At 27.8% G+C, this 14,349-nt stretch overlaps 1 protein-coding gene across 1 annotated transcript; it reads left to right on the forward strand.

Annotated features, from left to right (window-relative positions):
• The first annotated feature begins 13,138 nt into the window (after positions 1-13,138).
• On the forward strand, positions 13,139-13,739 carry LOC125831638 (zinc finger protein 10-like). The gene has a single exon (XM_049510810.1). It carries the CDS (start codon positions 13,139-13,141, stop codon positions 13,736-13,738), a length of 600 nt encoding a protein of 199 aa, XP_049366767.1. The 3' UTR covers position 13,739.
• The last annotated feature ends 610 nt before the right edge of the window (positions 13,740-14,349 follow it).

Raw genomic sequence — 14,349 nt, forward strand, 5'->3', positions numbered from 1 at the left:
AGTTTTGTGTTCGTACTACCCTTTTTAGACCTCACTATGTTGGACTACATTGATATGTAGTTGTATTTGTTTTGAGCGTTGTGTGTGTGTGTGTGTGTGTGTGTGGGGGGGGGGGGGGGGGGGGGGGGGGAGATAGTATAAAATGTATACATTATAGAACATATGTATGTACTTTGAATACACAAAAATTACTGGAAATACACTAATGATACATTAGGGGCACAGTCTCAAACATAGAATACATTGTATATTGAACTTTTATACACTGTGTAATAGTATGCGTAGAAAGAGCAGTTTAAAAGTGTTCAAGCTTATATAGATCGACAATCAATATGTGCTTTTATCCCATAAAGTGCTATCGAATAACAATTAGAATAAGAAGAAGAATTATGTAGAAGATCAAGAGCTTGATCATTGGGAGACACAAATGAAATATGAATAAGAAGAAATCAAGTTAACATAGAGCGGCATATAAAAGAAACAAGGAAAAATGGTCTGATATACTCTTTAATTTTGCCATTTAGATTTGATATTCTCCTCGTTATGAAAAGTGTCTCATATAACCTTTATTGTTAGTTAAAATTAGTGAATTAATTCGTGCTTCGCGTGATTGTAAAAATAGTGTAGTTGTTTAAACTTGAAAAACAAAAAATAAAAATCAAAGACTCATGCCTATTCAATCATTAACTACTAAGGAGGTATTTGATTATGATTTTTTTATTTTTTTTAGAGTTCAACTTCGAAATATACATTTGACCAACAAAAATATGTTTTCCCTATAGATTATTGATAGAAAGTCAAAAGGAGTAAAATTTGTATTATATATAACTCCAATTTTTATAAATTATTTTTCATTTTAAAAATAACAATAATTATCAAATTTTACGATGAAATGTGGCGAAATGCCCATTCAATTTTCTCATTATGATCATATCCATTGTGCCCTATGAAATTATACATTAAAAAAATATTGAAGCAAACTTTCTGTAATGTCTTGTTCTCTTTTTACTTCCTTTTTTCTCTATCATTTACAAAAGATAAATGCATAATAAAAGAATTAACACTTCATAAAATAATTAACAAACAACCTCTTTTTCTATGTGAATTTTTTAGCAATCTTTTCTTATTGGTTTCTAAAACGTTTCCTTCAAACTTCGAACCTCAATTTACATTTGTTCTTACAAAAATATAAAAACATAGTTTATAGTTCACATGCTCCTTTTAATAAATGTATATAGAAAATAGATGTTATCACTTCTTTTGGCTTTAAAAATGAATCTTTTAGGTTTAGACTCCAAGTAACACTTCCTCCTGCAAAATATAAAATCATAATTCAGGATTCACATGTAGTAATTACTCATGTCTTTTATAATTTCCTTTTGAAAAATGCATATAAAAAAGAAGTTAGATATTCTTATCATAAATTGATATGAAAGAAAATAGATAATCTCACCTTTAAAAATAGCCTGCATAATATCACCATCACCCTTAGACCTCAAGTAACACTTCCTCCTGCAAAATATAAAATCATAATTCAAGGTTCACATGTCGTAAACACTCATGTCTTTTGTAACTTCCTTTTTGAAAAATGCATATAGAAAGAAGTTAAATATTCTTATCATCAATTGATATAAAAGTAAATAGATAATCTCACCTTTAAAAATAGCCTAATATAATATCACCATCACCCTACTTGTACTGATCTTCTTGATCATTTGAAATGTTTCTTATATCTATATGCCCATATATGATGTAACTACAAAGCATAATGATTTGGATGGTAAATGCTATTAAATATAATGACCTTTCACATTTTAGTATTTATTAATTAGCAATAAACTTAACTTTTAAATCCCATAATTACTATACATTTCCTTATAACAGAAACAACGTAAGCAATACAAAAAAGGTAAAAGAACTTTAGTAGAAAAGACAAATAGTGAGGAATAACATAAATAAATCACCACTAATTTTCTATAATTACTACATTAATTGCTACATTTTCTAACAAAAACGTTAGTATTTTTTTTTTAAACTATAACAAAAACATAAATAATAAATGGAAAGTAAAAGAATTTTTAGGAGAAGAGATATCAGTAGTAATAATTATCATATGTTCACTTTTCAGAATTTTAGCTTTCTGTTTCATGTTAAGAATTAAATCGTGTACAACTCTCTCATTAATGAGGAATAATATGAATAAATCACCATTAATTTAATGTAATACTTAATCCTATTATAAGAGAAAAATTTTAAAAATCCGAGAAAAAAAATAATTAGAGCTCTTGGCCAAAGAGGTATACCACATCAGCTTTTCAATTTCCATATATATATATATATATATATACGCGCGCACGTGTGTGCGCATTTTTTAGCAACCTTTTTAGGTTGAGACTTCAAGTAACACGTTCTCCTGCAAAATATAAAATCATCATTCATGGTTCACATTTCATAAAAAATCATGTCATTTAGTAAATTTCTTTGAAAAATGCATAAATAAAAGAAGATGGATATTCTTACCATCAATTCATATATATAAAAGAAAATAGATTTGAGACTCCAAGTAACACTTCCTCCTACAAAATGTAAAATCATAGTTTAGTTCATAAACAGTCATATCTTTTAATAAATTCCTTTTGAAAAATGCATAAATAAAAGAAGATAATTTCTTACCATCGATTCATATAAAAGGAAATAGATAATCTCACCTTTAAAAATAGAGTGAAATATCACCATCACCCAATGTTAACTGAGCTTCTCCATCATTTGCAATGTTTCTTAGATTTATATGTCCAAATATAATGTAACTACAAAGCATAATAACCCATATGATAAATGCAATTAAATATAATAATGACTTTTCACATTTTTGCATTTATTAATTTGCAATGAAACTTACCTTTTAAATTCTATAACTACTGCATAATCCTAAATATGAGTATATTAAAAAGGTGAAAAAAACGGAATAATAAAGTTGATTATCAATAAATTAAATGATGATCACATAATGAGGTCTAAATAAAGAAAGAAAAATAACGGTTATGGATCAATGAAGAAGAAACCAACCAATTTTCTATAATTACTACAATTAATTGAAGGAATAATATAAATAGATCATCATTAATTTAATGTAATTTTTTAAATCCAAAAATAAAGAGAAAAATCTCAAAAGTCAGAGAAAAAAGATAATTAGAAATCCTGATCAAAGAAGTATGCCACATCAGCTTTTCCATATCATCCTTTATATATAGGGAAAAAGGACGAATTTATCCCCGAACTTTAATAAATAGTATGTATATGCCCTCCGTTATACTTTGCGTCCACCTAAGCCCCTGCCGTCCAATTATAGGTACACACATGCCCCTTTCACTAACGGACCCCTCATTTTTACACGTGTCTTAATCCTAATGAACTACCCGTTTGACCTTTTTTTTTAACGCATAACCCAATTTCCTCTAAAAGGTATCCTAATTAAAAGACTTAATCTGACCCAGGTATGCTTTCTTAAATACTTAATCTACATATGTGTTTTCTCAACTCTATGTAAACAGATTCTAAAACTGGGAATTTGCACTACTATTTACGGTCTCTTGGTTTCGCTCTTATGCGAGCTGTGTTCAACACCAGTAATCTTTTGTTTAGATTGTTGATCATATTTTCACTGTTTTAAAGTAGTGTCATGACACAATCCTCCAGCTTGAACCTTCGTTTTTTTTAAAGAAAACTTCAGTAAGTCTTTTTAGCATGATTCAGCATGTCATTTAGAGATCTGTTTTGCAATGCATACGAGATATACATCCTTATATGTTTAGCATCTTTGACTGGGCAAATTGGTTTTAACTAAACCAGTACGGTTAGCACTTGGATATTTCTAATAACTTTCGATATGAATTTTATTATCCATTGATCTTGGCGCGTGTCTCACGCTTGATGAATTGATTAAGATACCTACTACTCCATTCCAGGAAAACAAAGGAAAGTACTATATTTGGGTAACTTTGATTTAGTCATATCTAATTAAGATACCTACTGCTCCATTCAAGAAAAACAAAGGAAAATATACTAAAGACATGTTTAGTTTCAATCGTCATAGTTCAGTGACCACTCTTTATCCGGACACGAGCAGAAACATTAAGAAATTGAAAAATCGAGTACATCCATTTTCAATTCATACTGAACAAGTTCTCCTAAAAAGGATTACTGAAGCTATAAAGCAGGTGCAACATTGAAACTGAAGGATCTAGTACCAACTGAAAGCCGCATAACTAATCACCACTAGATTGTCTACAGAAATAGATAAAGCACTTGGGAAAAGTTCTCAAAAAAAGAAGAAAATGAAGTCTACATCTCTTTGTCTTAAAAGAGGATGATAGGATCACCAAGTTCTTTCACAAAATGGCCATTGCCCATAAAAGATATAATAACATAGAACAATTCATGTACAAGGAGTGACCATTGATGACCCAACAAGGATCAAGGGGAAGATCACTGACTTCTATTAGAAGTTATACACAAAAACAGAGATGTGGAGGTATGCTAGCAATTTTGGAAATTGTTTGGTGATTTCAGAAGAAGAAAGGGAAAAACTGCAGGGGAACACATAACTAGGCTAGGGTTTTGTGTGTGAGATATGAGACCTGTTAATTTGGGACTTTTAATTAGGATGTCTTTTAGAGGAAATTGGGTGGGTATTGGGTTATGGGGCGGATAGTTGGTTTATGGGTTAAAAAAAGGTCAAACGGGTAGTTCATTAGGATTAAGACACGTGTAAAAAATGAGGGGTCCATTAGTGAGAGGGGCATATGTGTACCTATAATTGGACGGCAGAGGCTTATGTGGACGCAAAGTATAACAGAGGGCATAGACGTACCATTTATTAAAGTTCGGGGGTAAATCCATCATTTTTCCCTTATATATATATATATATATAGATAGATAGGTCATATGTACGCATACCATAACAAAAAGAGCTCACATATACCCTTTATTTAATGGAAGTGAAAAAATTAGTTTTAAATTTATATTTTTGACTTTTAATTTAAAAAATTCATGTAGGGCATATATGATCCTTCTAGCAAAGCTCAAGATATATTTTACTCCTTTTCATACATAAATTATTTTTTACTTCTTTGATTGTTATTATTTGAGTTTCTTATTCTTATTTTATTTCTCTTTCATTCTTTAGAGTAAATGAAAAATAGTTTAAATAATTTTTTTGTGGCTATATTATAATTTAAAACTAATTTCGGTAATATTGTAATTTAGTTTTGTATTTGTAGAAAAAAATGAGGCATCTATAACAAATTTTACAAGAAAATTAGTAAAACATAAATAAATTTAACTATCAAAATAATAAACTTAGATTAGTTGTTGAAACACAAAAGTAAAAAAAATATGTGAAGATGATCAAATATACCCCATATGGATTATATATATTTTTTTAAATTAATTTTTTCACTTCCGTTTGAGGAAGGGGGTATATGTGAGTCATTTGTTTAACAATAAGAGTATATGAGTCACTTTCGTGATGAGGGTATATCAATTTCAAATAGTAAAATTGAAGAGTATATCAAACCTTTTTCTCAAAGAAACAACTGGTGCACTTTTTCATTGCCCATTTCTATACTAAAATAACCAAAATTATTACCAAGTGAAAAATAATGAAAAATTCTTATTTCAATAATTTTGATGAGGTGTATATAACATAAATTAAGAAAATAAAAATTTACTATTATTGCTAAGGAGTAATCAATTTCAAGTTCACATAGTCATCTTCAACCACATTTAGAACTGTCAATTATAGATTCATACTCTTTGATAAAATTCTACTGAATTATTGTAAATTATTAAATCTACTATTTATTTTAAAAATCAGATATTATCTAAAATTCGCTAAAAATATATGGTATTATTTATTGTAATTTTATTGGACTTCAATATATTTACATCAATAATATAAAAAAAAATTACATTATTATATTGCTTTGCTACCTACAAATTATTTATTCTTACTTTATAGGCATTTATTCTAAGCTTATAACCGCAAGTTAGTTATAATTTTAAATGATTTGATAATATAAATTTTTAATATTGTTAATGTATTGAGGTTAAACTAATAAAAACAATAGCAAATATACATATCCATGTCTTATGTAATACATATTATTGCATGTGAATTCAAATGAATGTTGAAAAATATCAAATGTTAATTTTTACTCGTTCAGCTCAAGATGAATATATTGCACTTAATAGTTCGATGATTTCGTCAGACACTAATTTTCGTCCCTATTCTTCTATTTCTCACTCTGATTGTGTAAGATAACATAGGAAAATTCAAATGAAAGCTATAACAAAAAATCTTATCATTTGTAATAATACAATTTTGTTTGATACTTCATTTGATAAAAATAACTTTATTTCAATAATTTAATAATTATTTTGATCTTTTACTTGTAATTTACAATTTCGAAAATAGAGATCTTCAGAAATGGTATCAGAGCTTTCTAGGATTTAATAAAGAATCAAATAACTTTTATTACATGACATTAGCAAATATATTTCGCATGTTCATTCAATGATATAATGACAAACGTCTGATCAACATTATATGCATAAGAATAATTATATTAAGAGGAGTATTGTTTAAAATATAGTAGATTTAAAGAGATGTAAGCAATTTACAACAAGAAAATGATTTTTTTTTTAAAATAAGGGAGAAGTGAAAAAATATAATAAATTTTGACTGCAAATGACAAAGCGAAACAATAAAAGTTGAAGAAAAGTGTTTCTATAATTGAACATAAGTGATTAAACAATCAAACTTTGATGAGAAATGCATCAACAATTGAAAATTGGGAAGAGTGCTTTGACAACTGAAGGTCATAGAAAAGTCCTTCGACAATTGAAAGTTGACGTAAAATGCATTAACATTTATGGATTGAAGAGAAGTGTTTAAACACTTAAAAAAAATTGAATGATTGGAGATAAGTGATTCAAGATAAAAATAAAAAATAAAAAAAGGAGAAAAGTATACAATTTTAAATTACGAGAATATGTCTAAGAATAATTTAAAGTTGTACGAAACCAATTTTTTTTACATTAACATTTATTAATTCATATTTAAATATAGCATGTATAGAAGAAAATATATTGGAACCCGCTTTTTAAATTTCTAGTAAAAATAAATTTTGTATTATTATAGATAGAGATGGTACTAACTATTTTTTTTAGCAAAGAATAGATAAAAAGTTGTGGAGAATTGTATAGATCTTCAAAAAATTGTTTTAATTTGAAGAAAAATAATTTATTCATAAACTCAAATAAACCTTTGAAAATTTCTACATTCTCCACAACTTTATAGATATGGTGTTTTATAAATAAATAATTTTTTAATATCATGTGTATTTTACTAAACTATAGTTATTTTAAAAACACCTCTTCAAAATTGAGCACTATTAAGAAGATAGAGTACAAGGGTATAATGTAAAAAATTGCTCCCTTTTTTCCTATTTAGGTTGCCACTATTTTAGGTTTCATGTCCCTTAAGAAATATATACCTTTACTATTGTACCATTATTTAGTTTTCTCTTGAAGTCAAGTTTTTAATAGGAAAAACTACCTAACTAGCATACATCACTACCATATATATTTACTTTACCTCTAGTTTAAAACACTTACACATATTACACTTTTAATATTAATACTATATATTTTAAAAGATTTAATCAGATACACAAATCCCTTAAATATGATATTGAATAATTATCTTATAAATTAAAATGCTTAATTAATGGTCCATTAATTATTCAAATTATTTCTCTCACATCAGGGTTTCCTTCTCCCAATCACATTACTCGACTGAATCTCACCCTATCCACATCCTTCACCCACCCCTATCACTCTCTCTCCCTTCATTCTCTCAATACATGTTTACATGTCCAAATTTCAAAATTTAAACTTGACAATCAACATTTTACACAGAGGTTTGTTACTATTGTTTCATTATTCTCATGTATCTTGGTTTTCATCGCTTTCATGTATCTGAGATGGAGTTCATATTGCTGTAAAGTTTGATTTTCAAACGTTTTACAATTTAGGTTTTACATTGCTTGATTTTATTGTAATTTAGGTTTTACATTGTCTTATTTTATTGTTTTTATATGTTGGTCAAATGTATATTTTCAAGGCTAATAACTCTCAAGGGTAAAATAGGAAGAATAATTTCATTTATGTAATGATTTTGTGAAATGACAAGTACTCCGTCTGTCCAACAACAGTTGTCTACTACTCCCTCCATTTCATATTAATTGAATTTTTGAAGTGTTTCACACCCTTTAAGAAAAGTAGATTAAGACATAAATTGAACATAGTTTTTCATTTTTACCCTTATTAATTATTGTCAAATTAATAATTAAAATAACTAAACATTAATTATAATAACTAATTCTAATACTAACTTAGTTAATACAAAATGTGACTCTTAAAATGACGAATTTTATTTTTTTGAAACCAAATGTTTGGAGGTAAAACCTTAACAAAAATTTACATAGAGCCAAATTTAAAATTTTTATTTCCTCCTAAATTTATTCTATATAAAAAATTTGTTTTCGTAAGTATTGAAGTAAACATGGCTATACAATTTGATCTAAATATTCCATTTGAGCTTAATACAAATGAAATTCCTGACCTCATTATTGAAGTATAGATCAGAACATTGATAATTATTCAATTCCTGATCTGAATTTGGATCCCAACGAAGATAATGATATACAACTTGAAGTAAGAGTGTAAGAATCGTCGGAAGAATCAAACCTAAACTGTGGTAAATAATTATTGTTGATTTCATGTTGATGGTCTTTTAAGTGTTGCTGGAGTAAACCTTTGGTATATTAAAATCTCAGCCACTTTAATGTAGTAAGAAATTTCCAAGAAAGAATTCAAAGCAATTAAATTTTATTGAAGTCATCACATTGAAAATTCAAATAAAGGGTAAAATTGGAAGAATATTTTAAAAATAGTCTAGAAGATTGAACAATTAAGTTAATTTGAAAAATGAAAAATGCCTCAAAAATTCCATTAATATGGAATGGAGAAAGTATTGACTTGACATAGAAATTAAGAAACAATAAATAATAGGAGTAGTTTTACCAATTCACCTTTATTAAATATAATAAGTCAACTAAACATTGAAAAATGAATACTCCATCCGTTCATTTTTACTATGTCATTCTTATTATAAATAGTTCACCCATAATACTTGTCATTTTATAAAATCAATGTATGAATTACAATATTCTTCCTATTATACCTTTGATATCTAATTAGTCTTGAATATAGATATTTGAGCAAAATTTATTAAATCCATATCTTTTTTCTTGTGATAAATAAAGAAAAAGTACCTCTTAAATTGAAGTCTAGCATATTTATCATTCATTGAAAAATTGACTTTTAAAAAACATTATATAAGGGTAGAATTGTAAACTTGCTTAATTTCTTAATGCAAGTGACATTTAAAAAGGTGACATATAAAAAGGAACAAGAGGGAGTAGTATTTAATATTAAGGGTAAAATAGACACAAAATGACAAATTATTCATTGATTTTATAAACCGGACAAGTATTGTTGGACATCCCAAAATAGTATAGTGGACAAGTAAAGATGGACATATAAAGTCTTAAAGAACATCTATTTTTAGTAAGAATGACCTGTAAAAAGGAACAAAAAGAATAATAATTTTGTCCAAAATTCTAAGATAAAACTTATTTAAGACAATTTTATTTTTTTCAAGATAACACTTATTTTTCATATGATTACGACACACTTAAATATAGTTTAACTTTAATATAGTAACAAAGTATATAAAGATATTGAATTTAAATAAACAAGTTTTCTCTTGCCATTTAATAATAACTACTCCCTAAAAAGCTTTTTTAGTGCTAGAGTAAAATTACAAAGATTTTAGTGTAATTTTATACAAGGGAAGTCGCCCAATAATATAGGACAAGAAGAAGAAGCTAAATAAATGGGGATAAAATATGAATGATCCCTATTATATATATAGACTATTGTACAATGCTGTCAACATTTTATTCCTCATACACGGCAGATTCGATTTAAAAGAACCTTATTATTAATCAGGGCATTTTCGACAAAAGTGGGAACAACTATAAATGGGAAAGAATATAAAACAACATATATTCCAAAGAAGGGCATAAAGTTTATTACCTTGGAGAAGAATTAGAAAAAGAGAATGAATCATATATAGAACAGTTTTATTAATTAGTGTTGCAACTTAAATCGAGCAAGATAGTAAATAAGCATGGCCAATATATAATATCAGAGAAATTGACATAAATAGCCGCTCATCAAAATAATAAATAAAAAATATTATATTTTTTTGTATATCGATATATAATATACATAAATATATTTTTAATATATTTAACTAACCAACATAATTATTTTTTATCGACCAATCAAATACCTAACTTTTCTTATGGGTCTGTTTGGAAAACCACTTGGTAATTGAAATTGGTGTAATTACTAGGGCAGTAATCACTAGCCTAGTAATTACACTGTCTAGTAATTACGCTGACTTGTTTGGTTGTCACAGTATAATTACACTGTAATTACACATGTCATGTTTGGATGTCACAGTGTAATTACACATGTTCTGTTTGGATGCACAATTGCAATCATAAAATTATAATAAATTTTAAAAATAAAAATTAATTATTTAAAATTTATACTAGACAAATAAAAAACTTTATAAATGACATTAAATTAAATATTTAAGATATATATTCTTTTTTGAAAACATATTAATTAATAAACATATTTTCTATAACTAATATTATGAAAAAATAATTGATTTATATTTTTTCAAATTAATATATTTCAATTGAATTGATCGTAACAACTAAAAGTATGAAGTTTCTACGAACATCATGAAATGCATGTTTGATAAAAAGAATAATATATAAATAAAATGTCATAAATTAGTAAATGTTTGACAAAAATATAATCTATCAAGTCTAATTAAAAAATGACGTGCAATGTAAATTCAATATTACTAAAACAAAGGAAACCGAAAATATAACATAGGTTATAAATTCAAAACAAAAAATTTAACATAATTCTCTTATAACAAATTTCAACATAGCAATAAATATGATTTATTTTTATTTTTTCGTAATAAAGAAAACGTAAGTCTATAACCTTACTTAACAATAAATTCTATTTTAATTTAAAAATTAGAATACTAATAAAATTATGCTAATGAGAAAATAAGCATGGCATAAAGAAATAGATAATACGAGAAAATTACATAGAATCACGTAAAGTAAGATTGAGAACAAGAAGAAAATAAAATATATAAAATAAAAAATAAACTTTTACAAATTTTTAGAATAATAAAAATAAAAAAAGAGCTTAAAATAATAGAAGTAAAAAAAATTAAAACAAAAAAATAAAAATAGAAATAAAAAGAAGAAATTAAAAAGTAATCAGGTGGTAATTACACCATGTAATTACCAGCAATTCACAGTCTCAGCCTGTGAATTGTAGAGTGTAATTATCCCCTGCCAATTACACCAATTACCTGCTAACCAAGTAATTACATGTCCTTTCAAACAGGACAAGACAGTGTAATTACACCAATTACACCAAATCCAATTATCAAGGCGTCCTTCCAAACAGGCCCTATATATTAATCATCATAATATGCTTTTATTGTCTCTGAGAGAGTGAATTTAAACTAGTACAAGCTACATCCTCCCAATGACGATGTACATTTTTGGAGCTATACATATAACTCTATACATGGTTGTGTGAGTAAAGAAAAAAGAAATTTAGAACCTCAAAACTCTTAATCTTGGCTCTGTCTCTATTCCCAAAGTTAGTTGGCATAGTAATTTGGCATCATGGCATATTTATAGTACTACCAAATGCCAATTTATAATGCATCAAGATTGAAATAAAGACTCAAACTTAAATATTGTCAGAGTTTCTAATTATTTGATGGTTCTCATTCTTAATTGCATGTTAAGCAGGCATGTCATTAAAATCATCAAACATCTGATTTACTAGAATACCAACAAATTCAAATATTAGTATTATATCGAGATAAAACATAAAAATTCTTAAATTTAAAATTATCTATATGAGGGTTCTATTATGCTCTTGAACTTATTCCTTTCATATTATTTACATTCCTAAACAAGGCAAGGGTCCTATTATCAAGGGGATGATATATAAGACTCGCATGATTCAGATGTGTAACTAATAATTTTGTCATAATTAAAAAGTTCTTTAAGCCTTATGCATAGTTAGTTAAAGTATTATATTTCGTACCAAAAAAGGTTTATTTCTTGTGACAGTGAGCACTCCCCATCAAGAGGAAGAGATTAGATTGCCAGTAAGATATCGACATAAATTCCTTTAAAAAAAGAAAAAAGAAAAAAAAAGATGGACGTTAATGCTTAAGTATATATTCTTGTTAATTTCTACAAATATTAGTCTTACAACTCTACTAGACAGATTATAATTATAATATTCCCAATTTTTGTTTTGAGTACTAATTTTGTTTTGTTTTTCACCTGTAGCCATATTGGAGCGATTAAATTCGAATTTGCACCCAAAAGTCTCATATTGGGGTAAAGTGCTTCCTAACAAAGGCAACTCGAGACCTTTGATTAAAGGATGAAAGTTTTGAGTACTAATTAAGTAAGTCCAACTGTATATACTTTGAGAACATTGTATATATCTTCAGTATATCTAGGGTTTTCGTCTCTATTTCCTCACTTTTATCCCATCCTCTCATCTATCATTGCGCACTCGTCATCATATCTCTATCACCTATATATCGTCTTAAATGTTCTTAACATTATCATTCTTGAGCTTGAGCTTCTCCTTTACTCAGCTTCGAAAACTAGCTCAATCTCAAAATCAACACCTATAACAATAATTTGAGTTTTTCCCCTTAACTCAATTCCAAAAATTAGCTCGATCGATCCCACTATCAATATCTATAATAGCAACTTGGGCTCTTTTCTCGACTCAGCTTCAAAAACTGGCTCAATCTCAACATCATCAACAACAACAAAATTAGCATCACCACCACCACCATCATTTCAATTGGATGTGGAACCCTAAGGATGACGATGATTCGTGGGAAGTTAGGGCTTTTGAGGAAGATACTGGCAATTCCATGGGTGCAACTTGGCCACCAAGGTTCTATAGTTGCACCTTTTGTCGGAGAGAGTTCCGGTCCGCCCAAGCCTTAGGTGGTCACATGAATGTGCACCGTAGTGACCGTGTCAGGCTCAATCAAACACCGTCACATGCTTCAAATAGCTCCACTTTTAATTTCCCCAATGCCAATTCTACCCTCCTTATCCAAAATCAAGAATTCATCCAAAATGGTGGACTTTGCTTTCTTTACTCCATGCCTAATTATCATAACCCTAATCATACAACAATTAAATCTAGTAATGTGGATCCCTCAAATCTTCTCTCCAATATCTCACCCTTTTTGACAAATAATTTGATGTCTCCTTGCACTATTCCATCTTCAAATTTCCAGCCTCACAACATCAGCTCATCATCATTTAACACAAGTGAACCTTCAGCATCTAATAGTACTAGTAACGACAATAATCGCGATAAGAGGGATTCAACCATTGAAGATGAGATTGATCTTGAGCTCAGGCTAGGATGGAGATCAGCAACACCAAGATGACAAGCCATAAGAAATTACAAGGTGTAACATATATATATATATACATATATATATTGTGGGGTTGATTCCTTCGATGGACACTCAACTAATATCTATTATCTCAGAAAGTCACTCATATTTCTGAGACAATAACTGTTACTTGAATGACCATACGAGAAATCAACTCCAAGTTTTGGTTAATTTGTTTCCTAGACTTGTTGTAAGAAGTGATTTTATTTTCTCTTTCACGGATTGATTTAATTATTTGTTGGGCTAGCTGGGACAGTACTGAGGAGTAATTAATAGTAGTAATTGTAATAATGATAAAAAAGTTTTTAGGGTTGGAATCCGAGCTAGACTGTAAAAAGAAGGTTGCAGTGCAGTGTCATTTTCTACTTCCAGCCCATATGTATATTTTTGGGATCATATCATGTTTGGACGAATTTTTTGTCAAAAATATCCTTAAATTGTATCTCAAAATGTAAATTATATTTTCAAATTATTCTTCTTAATAGAAAACATCCTAATATTTACAAATTTAACATTTCTTATCCTTATGTCAAAATTTATCAAAAAATTAACGAATTTTACATAAAAACATGTGCAGTTCACACTACTCTCAACAAAACTCC

This window comes from Solanum verrucosum, unplaced genomic scaffold (genome assembly GCF_900185275.1).
Source record: "Solanum verrucosum unplaced genomic scaffold, falcon-dt-bn FXZP01000049.1, whole genome shotgun sequence".
NCBI lineage: Eukaryota > Viridiplantae > Streptophyta > Magnoliopsida > Solanales > Solanaceae > Solanum > Solanum verrucosum.

Excerpts from the sequence above, each read along its gene's own strand:
- LOC125831638 (XM_049510810.1), top strand. The coding sequence starts at position 13,139 with ATGTGGAACCCTAAGGATGACGATGATTCGTGGGAAGTTAGGGCTTTT.